Source organism: Aspergillus ambiguus, assembly GCF_047715705.1.
Source record: "Aspergillus ambiguus strain CBS 117.58 unplaced genomic scaffold BDV59scaffold_2, whole genome shotgun sequence".
Lineage (NCBI taxonomy): Eukaryota > Fungi > Ascomycota > Eurotiomycetes > Eurotiales > Aspergillaceae > Aspergillus > Aspergillus ambiguus.
The window spans coordinates 150,842-163,125 of NW_027395515.1; the positions used below are offsets into that span (position 1 = coordinate 150,842).

The window sequence follows — 12,284 nt, forward strand, 5'->3', positions numbered from 1 at the left end:
TACTAACAATCATCTACACCAACCCTCTCCCATTATGTCCATCGACCTTCTCGCCCGCCAGTATAGCGAACACCTCGACCCCGCCCTCCTCGCCGTCCCGCCCGCGCGCACCCTCCTCATCCCCGCCGTGCAGTCGGCCCTCTACGACCGCATGTTCGACGACGCCCGCGTCTGGCCGCAGCCGCCCATCCCGTACCAAACCCGGGTGCTGAAGATGCTCCTCGGCCGGATGGAAGGGGCGATCCGCGACCCGGAGGAGGAAGTATGAACACCACACTGTCACACGCCGCATGCCTGAGCAGGCCTAACCAGCGTTTTCAAAAATAAGGAAATCAGCTCCGCGCTGCTCGAAAAATGGACCGCGCTGATCCTCCACCCCAAACCGGACCCGATCCGCCACGCCCAGCAGCTCACCTATATCCGGTACACGGCGCCGACGGCAGCGCCGGGCCCCGATGACGGCGACGGCGACGCTCCCCGCACGATCGTCACCTGCGAAAGCCGCGGGCTGATCCTCGCGGGCGGTACGACGGGGTTCCGCACGTGGGAGGCGGCGCTGCACCTCGGGACGTATCTGGCGACGACGGAGGGCGGGCGGGCGCTGGTGGAGGGACGGCGGGTGGTGGAGCTGGGGGCGGGGACCGGGTTCGTGTCGCTGCTGTGTGCGAAGCATCTGGGGGCGAGGCGGGTGATGGCGACGGACCGGGAGGCCGCGCTGGTGGAGTGTATGGAGGACTCTGCGCGGCGGAACGGGGTGGCTGCGAGGGATGACGGCGGAGGGGTGTTTGAGGCGGGGATTTGGGAGTGGGGGACCGCGCTGGGAGACGACCGGGAGGAGTTTGATGTGGCCCTGGGGGCGGATCTGGTAGGTGACGATGCATGCGGAGAGGCGATACGCCGGGAACTGACGACGATAGATCTACGACACGGACCTGGTGCCGTTGCTCGTCCAGACGATACGCACGCTCTTCACGACGCACCGGATCAAGCAGTTCGTCATTGCCGCTACGCTCCGCAACCAGGATACCTTCCAGGCGTTCCTGGATGCCTGTGGTGAGTCGTGGTCTACATCAAGGTTGGAGGCTGGTCGCTGATGCTGACCCCCGTAGGAAACAACCAGCTGAAGACAGAGCGCATCGACTACACATCGCCGCCGCCGCAGGAGCAGACGGGATTCTTCCACTCGCACCTGATCCCGATTGCCATGTATCGGATCACACATTCCCAGGAATGACGACTACACCTGTAGCCTTCTCTTGTATTATGTCATGTATTATAGAACAGGAACACGGCGCACCAGGGTATCACGAGTAAGGACCAAGACGCCGCGAAGGAATGAAGTATGCACCATCGTCAGGCGGTCATCAACAAAGGAAAACATGCAAAGAAGGTAAGCCGTATATCATATCACGCAACGAGTGTCTCCAGGACAGACGCCACCGTCAGCCCAAAAGCCAAACCCCTCGAGAGTCATTCCTCCAGACTTTCCCGCAGTAGACCCTCGTCGACGTTCTCCGCGTGAACTCGAGCCGGAGCGCGAGCCGGCGGCCGCAGGCCCATAATAGGGCCGCTCTGGTTCACGCCGGGATAGCGAAAGCGCAGGCTGGAGCTGGCCTGCGTCTTCGTTTTCGTAGTTGAGGCGGTCGACTTCGACGACACCGACGATGCGGACGAGGCCGAGTCTCGGGTTGACGGCCGCACAGGGCTATCAGACGGCGTCGGAGCGGTCCCCCAGCGACCGCGCACCCACCCGCCAACCCGACGGCCCAGAGACGCGGTGCGAGACATGATGACGGTCGCGTCGGAGTGGTCGCTGTGCGTGGAAGGCGCGGGGGAATCTGGGCCGGAGCTCGCGGCCATGGAAGCAAGGAGGGACCGGGGCGATTGATCGAGCTTCGAAGGCTCGCGGTCAGCAGTGACGGGGGTGGTGGCAATGACCGGGACGGAGAAGCCTTCGGAGCCAGACGACAAGATGCGGCGGGGAGTCCGCACGCACAAGGGAGACGTCAGGTCACTCATGCGGGACGGGTGATGGCTGGGGGTGTGGATGTCCATCCCCGCGACGGAGAACAGACTTTCGTGAGACGCCCTGCGCTTCGGGCGGTACGGTGTAGCAAAGACGTCGTCTTCATCATTCGGGGCCGGCGAACAGGCCCGCTCCGATGCGGCGCACGGCAGGGAAGAAGCGTCCTCTCCCTCCTCGGGGATGACAGACTGGACCGTCCCCTCGTCAGGATCGCCGTACTCATGATAATCCACAAACTCATCGTGGTCATCCTCGGCCGCGTCAGAGGACAGTCGAGCCTCAAAGGATTGAAAGCCACCGTCGAAGACCGGGCTCTTGAGCCGGCCGGCCCGCGCGGGGGACAAAAATACCGTACTCTCCGGGCTGGTGGCGCGGGACGATTCAAACCCACGCTCGACCCGGTCGAAGATCGACGACATGCGGTACGCCGACTGGGGCGAGCTGGCGATCGAGTCCGCCCCCGGCGACTGAAGCGACCAAGGGCGCGACGGCGGCGGGATCGACACGGACGTCTGGGACAGGATGGTGGAGGTGGAAGACGCCGAAGACTGAGAGCGATGTCTCGACTTCCGCGACGAGGGCGTCCCCGACGCCGCCGAGTGCAGGGTGGAATTCCCCAACGAACGCCTCTTCCTCGACCGGCGCAGAGCCGTGGGCTTCTCCTTCCTCAAGCCGACGGGCACAGGCGGGGTGTGGTAATGATGATGGATATGGAACTCCTGGGACACGCGGCGCGACTCGTGCGACTCCAGTTCCTGACACAGCGTCGTCGACGACTCCAGTTGCCGCGCCGGCTCGTCGCCCTCCCCCGTCGACGCCAGCGGTTGGTGGGACAAGATCTGATCGCGCAGACTCTGCACCTCCATATTCGAGCTCTCCAGCATCTCCCGCAGCTCCACGATCCCCATCTGCAGGTTGGCATTGTCCTGCAGAATATCGCGGACAAAGCGGGAGACGACCGTGCCGCCGGAGTTCCTGCTCAACTCCTGCGCCGCGGCCGCGCCCTTGAGCCGGCCCGCGGCGCCGTCCAGCTCCCGCTCGACGGCACGTCTCCGCTCCATGCGCTGGACCAGGTCCGCATGGCGCTCGCGCTCCTCGCGGGCCTCCTTCTCGATCTGATCGACCTGGTCGTGCAGACTGCGGAGGGTCGACTCGGCCTGCTTCCAGCGCTGAACGGCAGAGCGGGAGCCCTCCTGGGCGGACTGCAACGACTCCTGCAGGCGGGACTGGTCCGTTTCCATGCGGGCCAGCTGGGCCTCGAGGTCGGCGGCGCGGGCGGCGGCGGCGGAGACCTTGCGGAGTTCGGCCTCCGTGCTTTCGAGGCTCGCGGCGAGGGACTTGGCGCGGGAGTCCGAGTCGGCGACGGCGCGGTTCAGCTCCTCCAGCTGCACGAGCAAGCCGCGGTTCTCTTCGATGATGCGGGCGTTCTCTTCCTGGACCTGGCGCTTTTCGCGCTCCAGGTTCTCGATGTTGGTGAGCAGGTGATGGCGGTCTTCCTCCGCCTCGGCCATGTAGGATTCATGGCGGTGGAGGAGAGCCTGCAGGGCAAAGGTCAGCGAGGAGAAGTTCATGGAGGAGGCATCAGCGGTGGCCATGACGGCGACGGCGCGGTGGGATTCGGGGGAGACAGGCAAACAGCCATACAAAGAGTAAGGAAGGCGTCTCCGTGCGGTGACAGAGAGGGGCGGCCAGATTCCAGAGCCCGAACGCTAAACAGTGTACACAAAGTAGAGTTACATGTAGTGTGTGTACATCACTGCCCAAGGAGACGACGGAGTATGGACGGAGATCAAGGGGACAGGACACCAAGAGGCTCCCAACGGTAAAGGAACGGAACGTACCTGACCCAACCGGGCGGCGGTTGCGAGGTCCTTCTCGAGGCCCTCAAGGGCAACATTGTTATGATGCAGGAATGCGCAGTCCTCTCGACCACAGCAACAGCGGAGCGCAGTGGAGGCGGCCGAGTGGGTAGGAATGTAGGGAAGGTGGGCACCCGGGGCCGGATTATGGGAAGCAGATTCCATCGCTGGGATCAGAATGCGACTTTTCCCCAAAGTGGAGGGAAGATGGAGGAAGCATCCCTTGATGGAGCGAGTAATAAGGCGGCGGATGAGCGCCTGGGATGATTTCGGTTGGTGGAGCCACAGGCCGGGACTTTTAATTTGGCGGTTCTCTGGTCGACCCCATATGACCCAGGGGATATGTATATACCGCGGATATACAGCGGAAATACCGCGAGAGAGGAGAGAGGGTCGGTGATATCAAGGATCAGATCGGTGTATTCCGTAAGATGAGGTGAGATGAACAACATCGAGGTGGAAGACCACATGACCAACAGGGAAGGCGGAGAAGCGGAGAAAGGCCGCCGTCAGCCGGCAGTACCCGATACAATATACTAACTACGAGTGTACGAAGGTAGGTCCTGTAGGTAGAGATATATTCATCCGTACATACGCCCGTAGATACACCAAGGGAAAACCAATATTCGACATCACTAATAACCCATACGAACCCATGCTGCTGTGTCAAAGAAAGGAACGAGAAGGGAATGGCCAAAAAAAAAAAAACGACAGTGCAAGAGGTGAAAGGCCCGTCTTCCCCCGCAACCTCAACATCAATGCTAGTTGCTAGATCCAAGCAGAAAATCATTGCGTACATTAATAAACGCCCCGGCGCCGCCTTCTTCGCTGATCTCGTTGACTAACACTTCCGTCTGTTGGTATAGCCGCTCCAAGGCGGCCGACGACGATTTGCCCAGAGACACTGCTTGCGTTAGCGAACCATCCCAGGCCAAGCCAGCTGAAGGGGCCGAAGGGACAGAACATACCTAAGATGGCCGAGTTCAGCTCCTCGGCAACGGCAATGCGTCCCGCCGGGTCCAGGTAATGTCCATGCACCGACCGTTTCGCATCCGGGTACGCCACCAGCGAGAAGATGTCCTCCAACATCTGCCTGTCACCGCCCTGCTCATCGCCCGGGTAGTCTAATCGTAACTGCTGCCCATACTGTACGGCTTCCGTCAGAAGCTCGTGGAACTTGGTGGAGGATTCGGGCTCCTCCATGTCCATGTTGTCGGTCTCCCAGCTCTCCGCCCCGTTGTGGAGTTGTTCGTCGAGCTCCATCTCGGAATCGAACACGGCGCTGCCATCCGACAGCCCGTTGGACGACTTGACGGGCTTCTTCGTCGCCGTCGCCGCAGAGAGCTCATTGCACCGTCGCATCATCTCCAGGAACTTGCGGCATCGGAGCTTGAAGTGGATATGCGGGAAGGTTTGCAGCACGTTCGCGTAGTAGGCGTTGGTATATTTCAGGGCCTTGTCAATCTCGCCGTCGAGGATCGCGGCTCGGATTTCTGCGGGGGTTAGCAAGGATGGCGCCGGACTGAGGTAGAAAAGGAACATACTCTGTCGGTTGATCGCCTCGACATCCTCCTCCACTTCGTACTTCTTCAGCGGTTCCTTCGGGCCACTCTCCAAAGCAGCCGCTTCGGCCGCCACCTCTTCAGCAAACGCCCGAGCGGTCCCGACGTAGCCATCATGGGCCAAGAACTGCGCGACCAGCTCCTGCAGCAGAGCCGACTCGTCCAGCGGCGGTTGGAGGCTCGCCGTGCTGGTGGCGCAGATCTCCGAATGGATGGAGAATTTCTCTTTCTACGAACCCGTCCGTTAGGCTACCAGCGGGGAAAAAAAAATCGCTGTCAGGGGTTTCTTACCTTGACCATACCATCGATATCAAACATGAACGGCTGCTGACCGAAGTTGGCAGCCAAATGCACCGGGGGCTGTTTCTTCATGCCGACGGACGGGTACACCTTGAGGTTTCGCAGTTCCCGGAAAGCGTTCCCCAGGAAGACGCCGTTCTTGGTGAAAAAGGCACAGCCGGTGGAGAAGTTCACACCACAGCCGACGGTGTCGTTGGCGCCAAAGGTCGGGCCGTACTGGCGGCCCTGGCCCTGACTTTCGCCAAAGAAGGACTTCCCGTCATCGCCGTGATAGGCCCAGGATTCCTGCTCCCACCCGGGGAGTCGGTCGACGGCGGCCTTGTTACTGGAGAAGCCGATGCCGATCATGCCCTCCTTGGGCTTGGACAGGATGGTGATCTCGAAGTAGTAGATGCCACATTGCGGGGGCATGGGGTTGTCGGCTCGGACGGCGGCGGCCTCGTGGTCGTGCTTGTTGACGGCGCCGGTGTAGCGGACCTCCAGGCCCGAGTTGGTGAGCTCGAGGCCGGAGTACTTGTCGGAGTCGTTCCAGCGGGACGGCAGGGGGAGGAGGTGGTCGTCGTCGCCGGGGGCTTCCCTTTCGATGATATCATAGGTCATGCCCCGGTGGGAGGGAGCGATGCGAGGCAGGCTCGCTTGGCTGGAGGAGGTGGAGAGCGGGTTGGAGGCGACGGAGGAGGAGAAGGCATCGCGCTGCGAGGCCTGTTTGGCTCGTTGGGCGGCGTCCAGACGGGAGATGTATCGGGAGTTGCGGAGATAGGACGGGGTGAAGGAGGCGGTCGAGGCGGTGGCGTCGGTAAAGCTACCGGGATTCTGGAAGAAAGGATCGGTGCGGGGAAAGCTGGCGTATTTGCGGGAGTAGGGCGGCAGGGCATCGCCAGCGGAGGACCTCCAAGGGGAGCTCATCTGCATGTCGGCATGAGCGTCGGGGTGAAAAGGCGGGGGATAGGAAGCGGTGGCGGACGAGGCGAGGAGATGGGAAAGCGGACGAGGATTGGGAGGCGGCGAGAGAGCGGAACCGGAGAGAACGGAGGCGTAGGAGGAGCGACGAGGAATGGAAGAGATGCTGGGGGCGGAGGAGAAGGAGGTGGATAGAGGAGGCAACGGAGTGGAAGAAGTCGCCGGAGGAGCAGCAGCAGCAGCAGCAGTAGTCGTAGTAGTAGCTCGTGCTCCACCGGAAGGGGGAATCGGCGCATCGGCCATGGTTCTGGTCAGGCGAAGGGGGGAAACTCGGAGCAGACGACGGAGAACTCCACCATTTGGGGTTTGACGGGATTCTGGGTGGATGAAGATGTTTTCTTGGTGGAGGCCAGGCGTCGATATGCTGGTGTTCGTTCTGGTGACGGAGAGGATTTCCGTAAACGGACGGTCACCACGTCGTCGTGGACAGCCCCAGCCACCGCCTCGGTTTAGTCCAGAGAAGCTGACCGGCGAGGAGAGATAGAGTCAGAGATGGAATCTCCTGAAGGCTTCGAGTAGGGACAGAGAGGTTCGTGTGACGAGAAGACCGAGATGTATGTACGACGGAGGGGGAAGAGAGTCACGAGAGACGATGGGCTGACGAAGAGAATGTGGCTGCGGGGAGTGCCTTCCCCTCTTCCAGTATTACCCAGGGACCTCGTCCGATCGATAGAGACCTGGAGTATATGAGAGATAGATCGTATGGCATCCTTTGCAGACTTTGCATACTTCGTTCTATTCTTCCCTCCTATTGATACATCCAGTGCAAATTCATACCCATCATCCATACGCCCATTCCCAAATTCCAAATCTGCCCAGGATCAGCCACGCGGTGATCGCCAGAATACCGATAACCCATAGACCCATAGACCAATAACCAAATAACCAAATAACCAATAACCCAATACAAGTCAATAATATACACGAATGGCAATATAAACGCTCCCCTCTACGCCGTCATGGCGATGGCCGGGGACGACGCCTCCCCCAGCGTCGGCGGCGCCGGGGTGAGGTCTCCATCCCCCGAATTGCTCTTCTCGCTGGGGACACCGCTGGCACTCTGGTTGGCCTTACTGTCGCTGTCGCCCGTCTCCAGCACCCCCTCCTTCGCCTCGCCGGTCTCCTCGGCCTTCAGGGGCTTGGGAGCGCGCCAGGCCGGGAGTTGCCACATCACTCCGGTAAAGCTCTTCAACTGCAGAGGCTTCCGCTCCCACTTCCGGCAGGGTGCTCCCGAGCGGTCAAGGGCCCGCAGGCCGGCATTGATCGCCCCGGTGTTGGCCTTGGGGCCGAGCCGGTGGGAGTTGACGAATTTGGCCGTATCGACGGTGCCATCATCACTAGGCAAGTTAGTTGACGCTCCACTGAAGACGAAAGAAAAGCAAGATGCAGTTCACGCACAGTCTGGGCTTCTTTTTCGGGCCCGGCTTGCCCCGGGGTCTCGGGTAGGACTCCCCCTGGCTCAGGCCTCTCTTCACTCCCGGCTTGGGGCCTGGGAGACCCTTCCGGCGAGGGGTATCGGCCGTGGAGGTCCCGGCCGCGGGCGTAGACGCAGCATCGGAGGCATTGTCCGCCGATGAAGGTGGGACCTGAGGATCCGCCGAGGAGGCTGGGGAGGAGGGTTCCTTCTCCTTGGCCGGGGAGTCGTCGGGAGAGTCTTTTTTGATGGTGGGGATATTCTTCTTCTTGTCCTTGGCCTCTGGCGAGGGAGGAGCGAACTGACCGAGCAGGGCTGGGCTCAGTTTCAGCACGACGATGTTCTTGGAAGCGCCGGGGCGGTTGGAGCGACCGTTGGTGGAGGCGTTGGAACCGGACGCCGGCATGATGGAGTGATGAATGGCAGGTATATATTTAATTTCGGGTTTGAGGGAGAGATCCGATCCCGGGAGGACGAGGTGTCGGGCGAGGGAGGGTCGGGTGGACGTCGGTGGAGGGACGGTTGTCCGGTGGAGGAGTTGGATGAAGTCGATGAGGTAGACGATGGCGTTGAGGTTGGGAGGATGCAGAAGAGAGCCGATGGGGACGGGGGCGGATCGGACGGGTGGAGGATGGACGTGGAGGGTGGGCGTTCAGGGGATCGGAAGGTCAAGGCGAGGCAAAAGTCTGACGGAGCTGGAAGGGTGACATAGTCCGGTGATGCAGTGGATGTCGAGGTGGAGAGATGGAGGAGTGGTGGTGGTGGTGAGAAGGAGGTGTAGAGGGGGTGGTGGTGAGAAGGAAGAGGGAGAGGGAGAGGGAGAGGGATGGGGAAAGGAGGTGGTGACGAGAGAAGAAAGAAGGGATGCGGTCATTGTCGACGGTCAGAGTGTGTGGTCTCGTCTGCTGCGAATAATTTACGGCGACAAACAATCTGGAGACGCTGAACTATCCGGAGCTGACTCAGCCGTATCGTATTACATGTACTGTACATATACTGCGTACGGAGGAGGTACGAGGAGGTACCGACTACCTAGTATATCTAGTCTGGATCCCCAGGTACCTAGGAGGTATTAGGTACTAGGCTATCGCCTCGTATACTTCGCTTGAGTACACTCGGAGTACTTGATGCATTAGGTCGCTCATCTACACTCATCGGGTCCTCCGCCATACCTAGGGAGGGATTTCCGTCTTCGGAAATCCTAGCCATGGCGGAGCCCTACCAATGATACATCAACCAACTAGGTAGAATAGACTAATCTACTAGCGACGAAATCACATATCTACATCCCCTTCTTCTCCCGTTCCCGCCGCGCCTGCACCTCCGCCACCGCCTGTTGCACCTCCCCACTCGCCCGAACACTACTCAACACCAATCCCTCCTTCATGCCCTTCCGCAGCATCGCCGTCCCCTCCCGGTCCCCCCGAAACGGCGCCAGTCCCAATTGCAGCAGCCGGGTCGCCTCCCCATCCGTCGTCCGCGCCAGCTGCACCAACTGCCCCAGCTGCTGCATCGTCTGCGGCCGCAGTCGCTCCCCCGGCGCCCCCGCCGCCGCCACATTCCCCATCCCCGGCGGCGTCAGCTGCGAGATGAAGATATGCAGCGTCACCGAGAACCGCCGCGCCAGCGTCAACATCTGGAACGGCAGGAGATAGAAGCTCGACTGCATGGAGATGCCCAACCAGGCGCGGAGGCCCGGGGGAAGATACGACGCGGGGAAGAAGAGCGCCCGCGGGTGCGTGACCAGCGCCAATTCCAGCGTCAGCAGCGCGGCGAAGGTGAAAAACCGCCAGTAGCGCCCCCACTGCGACCACCACACAAAGTTCAACACGACGATCATCACGAAGCCGCCCACGTACTGCGGCAGCGTCCGCTGCAGCCCGGCCACCACAAACCCCTGCATGGTCTTGCGGTCGCCCCAGCCGTTCATCTCCGGTCCGAACCGGTCGTACGCGAAGCGCCGCGCCGGGTCCAGCAGCGTATCCTGCGCCAGTTTCAAGTACACAAAGTAGTCGTCGGACGGGCCGCCTGCGTCGCCCGGCGTGATCTTATCCGGGTGGTGCTGCGCCGCCAGTCGTCGGAATCGGGACTTGATCGTCCGGTCGTCGGCCAGCGGCGAGACCCCCAGCGCGCGGTAGAAATCCCCCTCCACCTGCACCCGGTGGAAGGCCTCGTAGAGCGTGTAGAGCAGATAGCTCGTCACCACCAGGATGAAGATGCGTCGCCGATGCCGCGCATACCGGGGCGACGGTGGTTGTGGCCGCGGATCCCCCGCGCGGATCGTGATCCCATAGTAGATGTTCTGGACGATCGAGGTCGCATACTACTCCAGGGGTCAGCCAGCCGCATGGTTTGATCGAGAGAGAGAGTCGGACTCACGTTGGGGAGGACAGCCCAGCCCATAAAAGACAGTATCGACGCCATGACAGAGATATGCCACTTTCGTCCCCAGCGCCAGACACGAGTCCACCGAGAATCACACTCCAATGCACGATCTGTCAGAGGAAGGATGATGCAAGTTGGTTGATTGTTGTCCATCTCGATACTATTCGGCGGGTCCGCCCTGACCGCCTGCCCCACCGCCTTCCGCATTCTCCACCCCAGCAGAATGGAAAAAATGAAGTTAAAAAGTAGAAAGAAAAAAAAAGTCCCATCTCGACATCCACCACATCGAGCGCCAATTGCGCCTCCAAACCCAACCCACCATGGCCGTCGACGAAATGGACATCGACTCGCGCCCCGTTCCGACGGCCCCTGAGTCCGAAAAGGAGCGCAAGCGCAAGCACAAGACGAAAGACGCATCCTCTTCGTCGCCGTCCAAAAAGAAGCGGAAGCACGAGTCCACCGGCGACGAGCCCAGCTCACTCGACAAGAAGTCCAAGAAGAAGTCCAAGAGCAAGGAAAAGGAGCCCTCCCAGTCACAGTCCAAGTCCAAGGCTCCCGCCACGGCCTCCATCTCCAAACCCTCGCCAACCACTCCCGACTCGCCGTACGCCCTCACCACCGCGACGCTCTACCTCCCTCTCTCGCCCATCTCCATCTCCCCCACGCACGCCCTGGCGTCGCTGCTGGCGGAGCATCTCTCGCCCCTCCTCCTGACCTACTACCCGCCCCTGCAGGGCATCGTCCTGGCCTATTCCAACGCCTCGATATCCAGCACGCCGCCATCGTCGTCCACAGCCGCCGACCCGCAAGACCCCAACCCGCAGCCGCTGACTCTCGCCAAGACCTCCGGCGAGTACGGCGTGCTGTACGTGTACCTGACGGCGACGTTCCTGGTGTTCCGGCCGCAGCGCGGGCAGATCCTCGAGGGCTGGGTGAACGTGCAGTCGGAAGGGTTCCTGGGCGCCGTGGTGCTGAATCTGTTCTCGGTGGGGATTGAGCGGAAGCGACTGCCCTCGACCTGGCGGTGGGTTCCGCCGGGCGAGGAGGCCGCTGCCGCCGCCGCCGCCGCCACGGACGAAGAAGACGACCGCGCCCGCACCGAGGACGAGGACGGCGACGTCGCGCCGTCCGCCTCGTTCAACCCGGACAAGGAACACTTCTACCCGGTGTCGCTGGCCTCGGACGCTAACCCGCTCTCGGACACGCTGGCCGCGGAGGACCAGGCCGGTGCCGGTGCCGGTGCCGGCGGGGATGGGGCGGACGACGACGCCGTCGCCGAGGGCTACTTCCAGTCGGTGTCGGGGCATCGGGTGCGTGGCACGGTGCGCTTCCGCGTCGTCGATATCGACGTCATCCCGGGGTCTGAGCGTGAGCGTGGGTTTATCAGTATCGAGGGGACGATGCTGTCGCCGGAGGAGGAGGCGAAGGTTCTCGAGGATGAGCGCAACGGCGTGGTGACTTCGGTTGCGACTCCTCGTCCGGCCAGCAGCGCTACACCTGTTCCTGTTTCTGAGGCGCCGCCGGTGGAGAGCCCTAGCAAGACCAAGGAGCCGAAGCAGGAGAAGGAGAAGGAGAAGAAGTCCAAGAAGTCGAAGTCGAAGAAGGAGAAATAGTCGATCTCGCATTTGTTTCTCATCTACATAGACGCTACCCTTCTGTTATATATTACATGTTCATGTTCATGCTGGGCGTTAGGAGAATAAAATGTTTACCGTCTGTATTTTGCTGTTTGATACTGATAGCGCATTTTGCTAGGTACATGGACGTTATTCCTATAC

At 61.2% G+C, this 12,284-nt stretch overlaps 5 protein-coding genes across 5 annotated transcripts; 2 read left to right on the plus strand and 3 right to left on the minus strand.

Annotated features, from left to right (window-relative positions):
- Positions 1 to 34: 34 nt before the first annotated feature.
- BDV59DRAFT_197732 (protein-lysine N-methyltransferase) lies at positions 35 to 1,234 on the plus strand (the record flags this gene model as incomplete). Its single annotated transcript, XM_073692993.1, has 4 exons — positions 35 to 262; positions 329 to 865; positions 918 to 1,053; positions 1,110 to 1,234. 4 exons carry the CDS (start codon positions 35 to 37, stop codon positions 1,232 to 1,234), a joined length of 1,026 nt encoding a protein of 341 aa, XP_073552201.1.
- Positions 1,235 to 4,450: 3,216 nt separating this feature from the next.
- BDV59DRAFT_167738 (putative Ran-binding protein (RanBP10)) lies at positions 4,451 to 7,329 on the minus strand. The gene is made up of 4 exons (XM_073687963.1): positions 5,739 to 7,329; positions 5,430 to 5,676; positions 4,854 to 5,378; positions 4,451 to 4,789 (listed from the first exon to the last, which is right to left on the minus strand). The coding sequence occupies exons 1-4, from the start codon at positions 6,948 to 6,950 to the stop codon at positions 4,647 to 4,649; spliced, it is 2,127 nt and encodes a 708-aa protein (XP_073552202.1). The 5' UTR covers positions 6,951 to 7,329; the 3' UTR covers positions 4,451 to 4,646.
- Positions 7,330 to 7,367: 38 nt separating this feature from the next.
- Positions 7,368 to 9,042, minus strand: BDV59DRAFT_167739 (uncharacterized protein). Its single transcript, XM_073687964.1, has 2 exons — positions 8,106 to 9,042; positions 7,368 to 8,044 (listed from the first exon to the last, which is right to left on the minus strand). The coding sequence occupies exons 1-2, from the start codon at positions 8,525 to 8,527 to the stop codon at positions 7,657 to 7,659; spliced, it is 810 nt and encodes a 269-aa protein (XP_073552203.1). The 5' UTR covers positions 8,528 to 9,042; the 3' UTR covers positions 7,368 to 7,656.
- A 181-nt stretch (positions 9,043 to 9,223) lies between these two features.
- BDV59DRAFT_167741 (J domain-containing protein) lies at positions 9,224 to 10,723 on the minus strand. The gene is made up of 2 exons (XM_073687965.1): positions 10,501 to 10,723; positions 9,224 to 10,444 (listed from the first exon to the last, which is right to left on the minus strand). The coding sequence occupies exons 1-2, from the start codon at positions 10,711 to 10,713 to the stop codon at positions 9,404 to 9,406; spliced, it is 1,254 nt and encodes a 417-aa protein (XP_073552204.1). The 5' UTR covers positions 10,714 to 10,723; the 3' UTR covers positions 9,224 to 9,403.
- BDV59DRAFT_44921 (DNA-directed RNA polymerase I subunit RPA43) lies at positions 10,652 to 12,213 on the plus strand. Its single transcript, XM_073696418.1, has one exon. It carries the CDS (start codon positions 10,827 to 10,829, stop codon positions 12,117 to 12,119), a length of 1,293 nt encoding a protein of 430 aa, XP_073552205.1. The 5' UTR covers positions 10,652 to 10,826; the 3' UTR covers positions 12,120 to 12,213.
- The last annotated feature ends 71 nt before the right edge of the window (positions 12,214 to 12,284 follow it).

Coding starts and splice junctions, on each gene's coding strand:
- BDV59DRAFT_167738 (XM_073687963.1), bottom strand. CDS start 6,950: ATGGCCGATGCGCCGATTCCCCCTTCCGGTGGAGCACGAGCTACTACT. Junction 5,677..5,738: donor ATATCGATGGTATGGTCAAG/GTAAGAAACCCC, acceptor ACGGGTTCGTAG/AAAGAGAAATTCTCCATCCA. Junction 5,379..5,429: donor CGAGGCGATCAACCGACAGA/GTATGTTCCTTT, acceptor TAACCCCCGCAG/AAATCCGAGCCGCGATCCTC.
- BDV59DRAFT_167739 (XM_073687964.1), bottom strand. CDS start 8,527: ATGCCGGCGTCCGGTTCCAACGCCTCCACCAACGGTCGCTCCAACCGC. Junction 8,045..8,105: donor CCGAAAAAGAAGCCCAGACT/GTGCGTGAACTG, acceptor TAACTTGCCTAG/TGATGATGGCACCGTCGATA.
- BDV59DRAFT_167741 (XM_073687965.1), bottom strand. CDS start 10,713: ATGCGGAAGGCGGTGGGGCAGGCGGTCAGGGCGGACCCGCCGAATAGT. Junction 10,445..10,500: donor GCTGGGCTGTCCTCCCCAAC/GTGAGTCCGACT, acceptor CCCCTGGAGTAG/TATGCGACCTCGATCGTCCA.
- BDV59DRAFT_44921 (XM_073696418.1), top strand. CDS start 10,827: ATGGCCGTCGACGAAATGGACATCGACTCGCGCCCCGTTCCGACGGCC.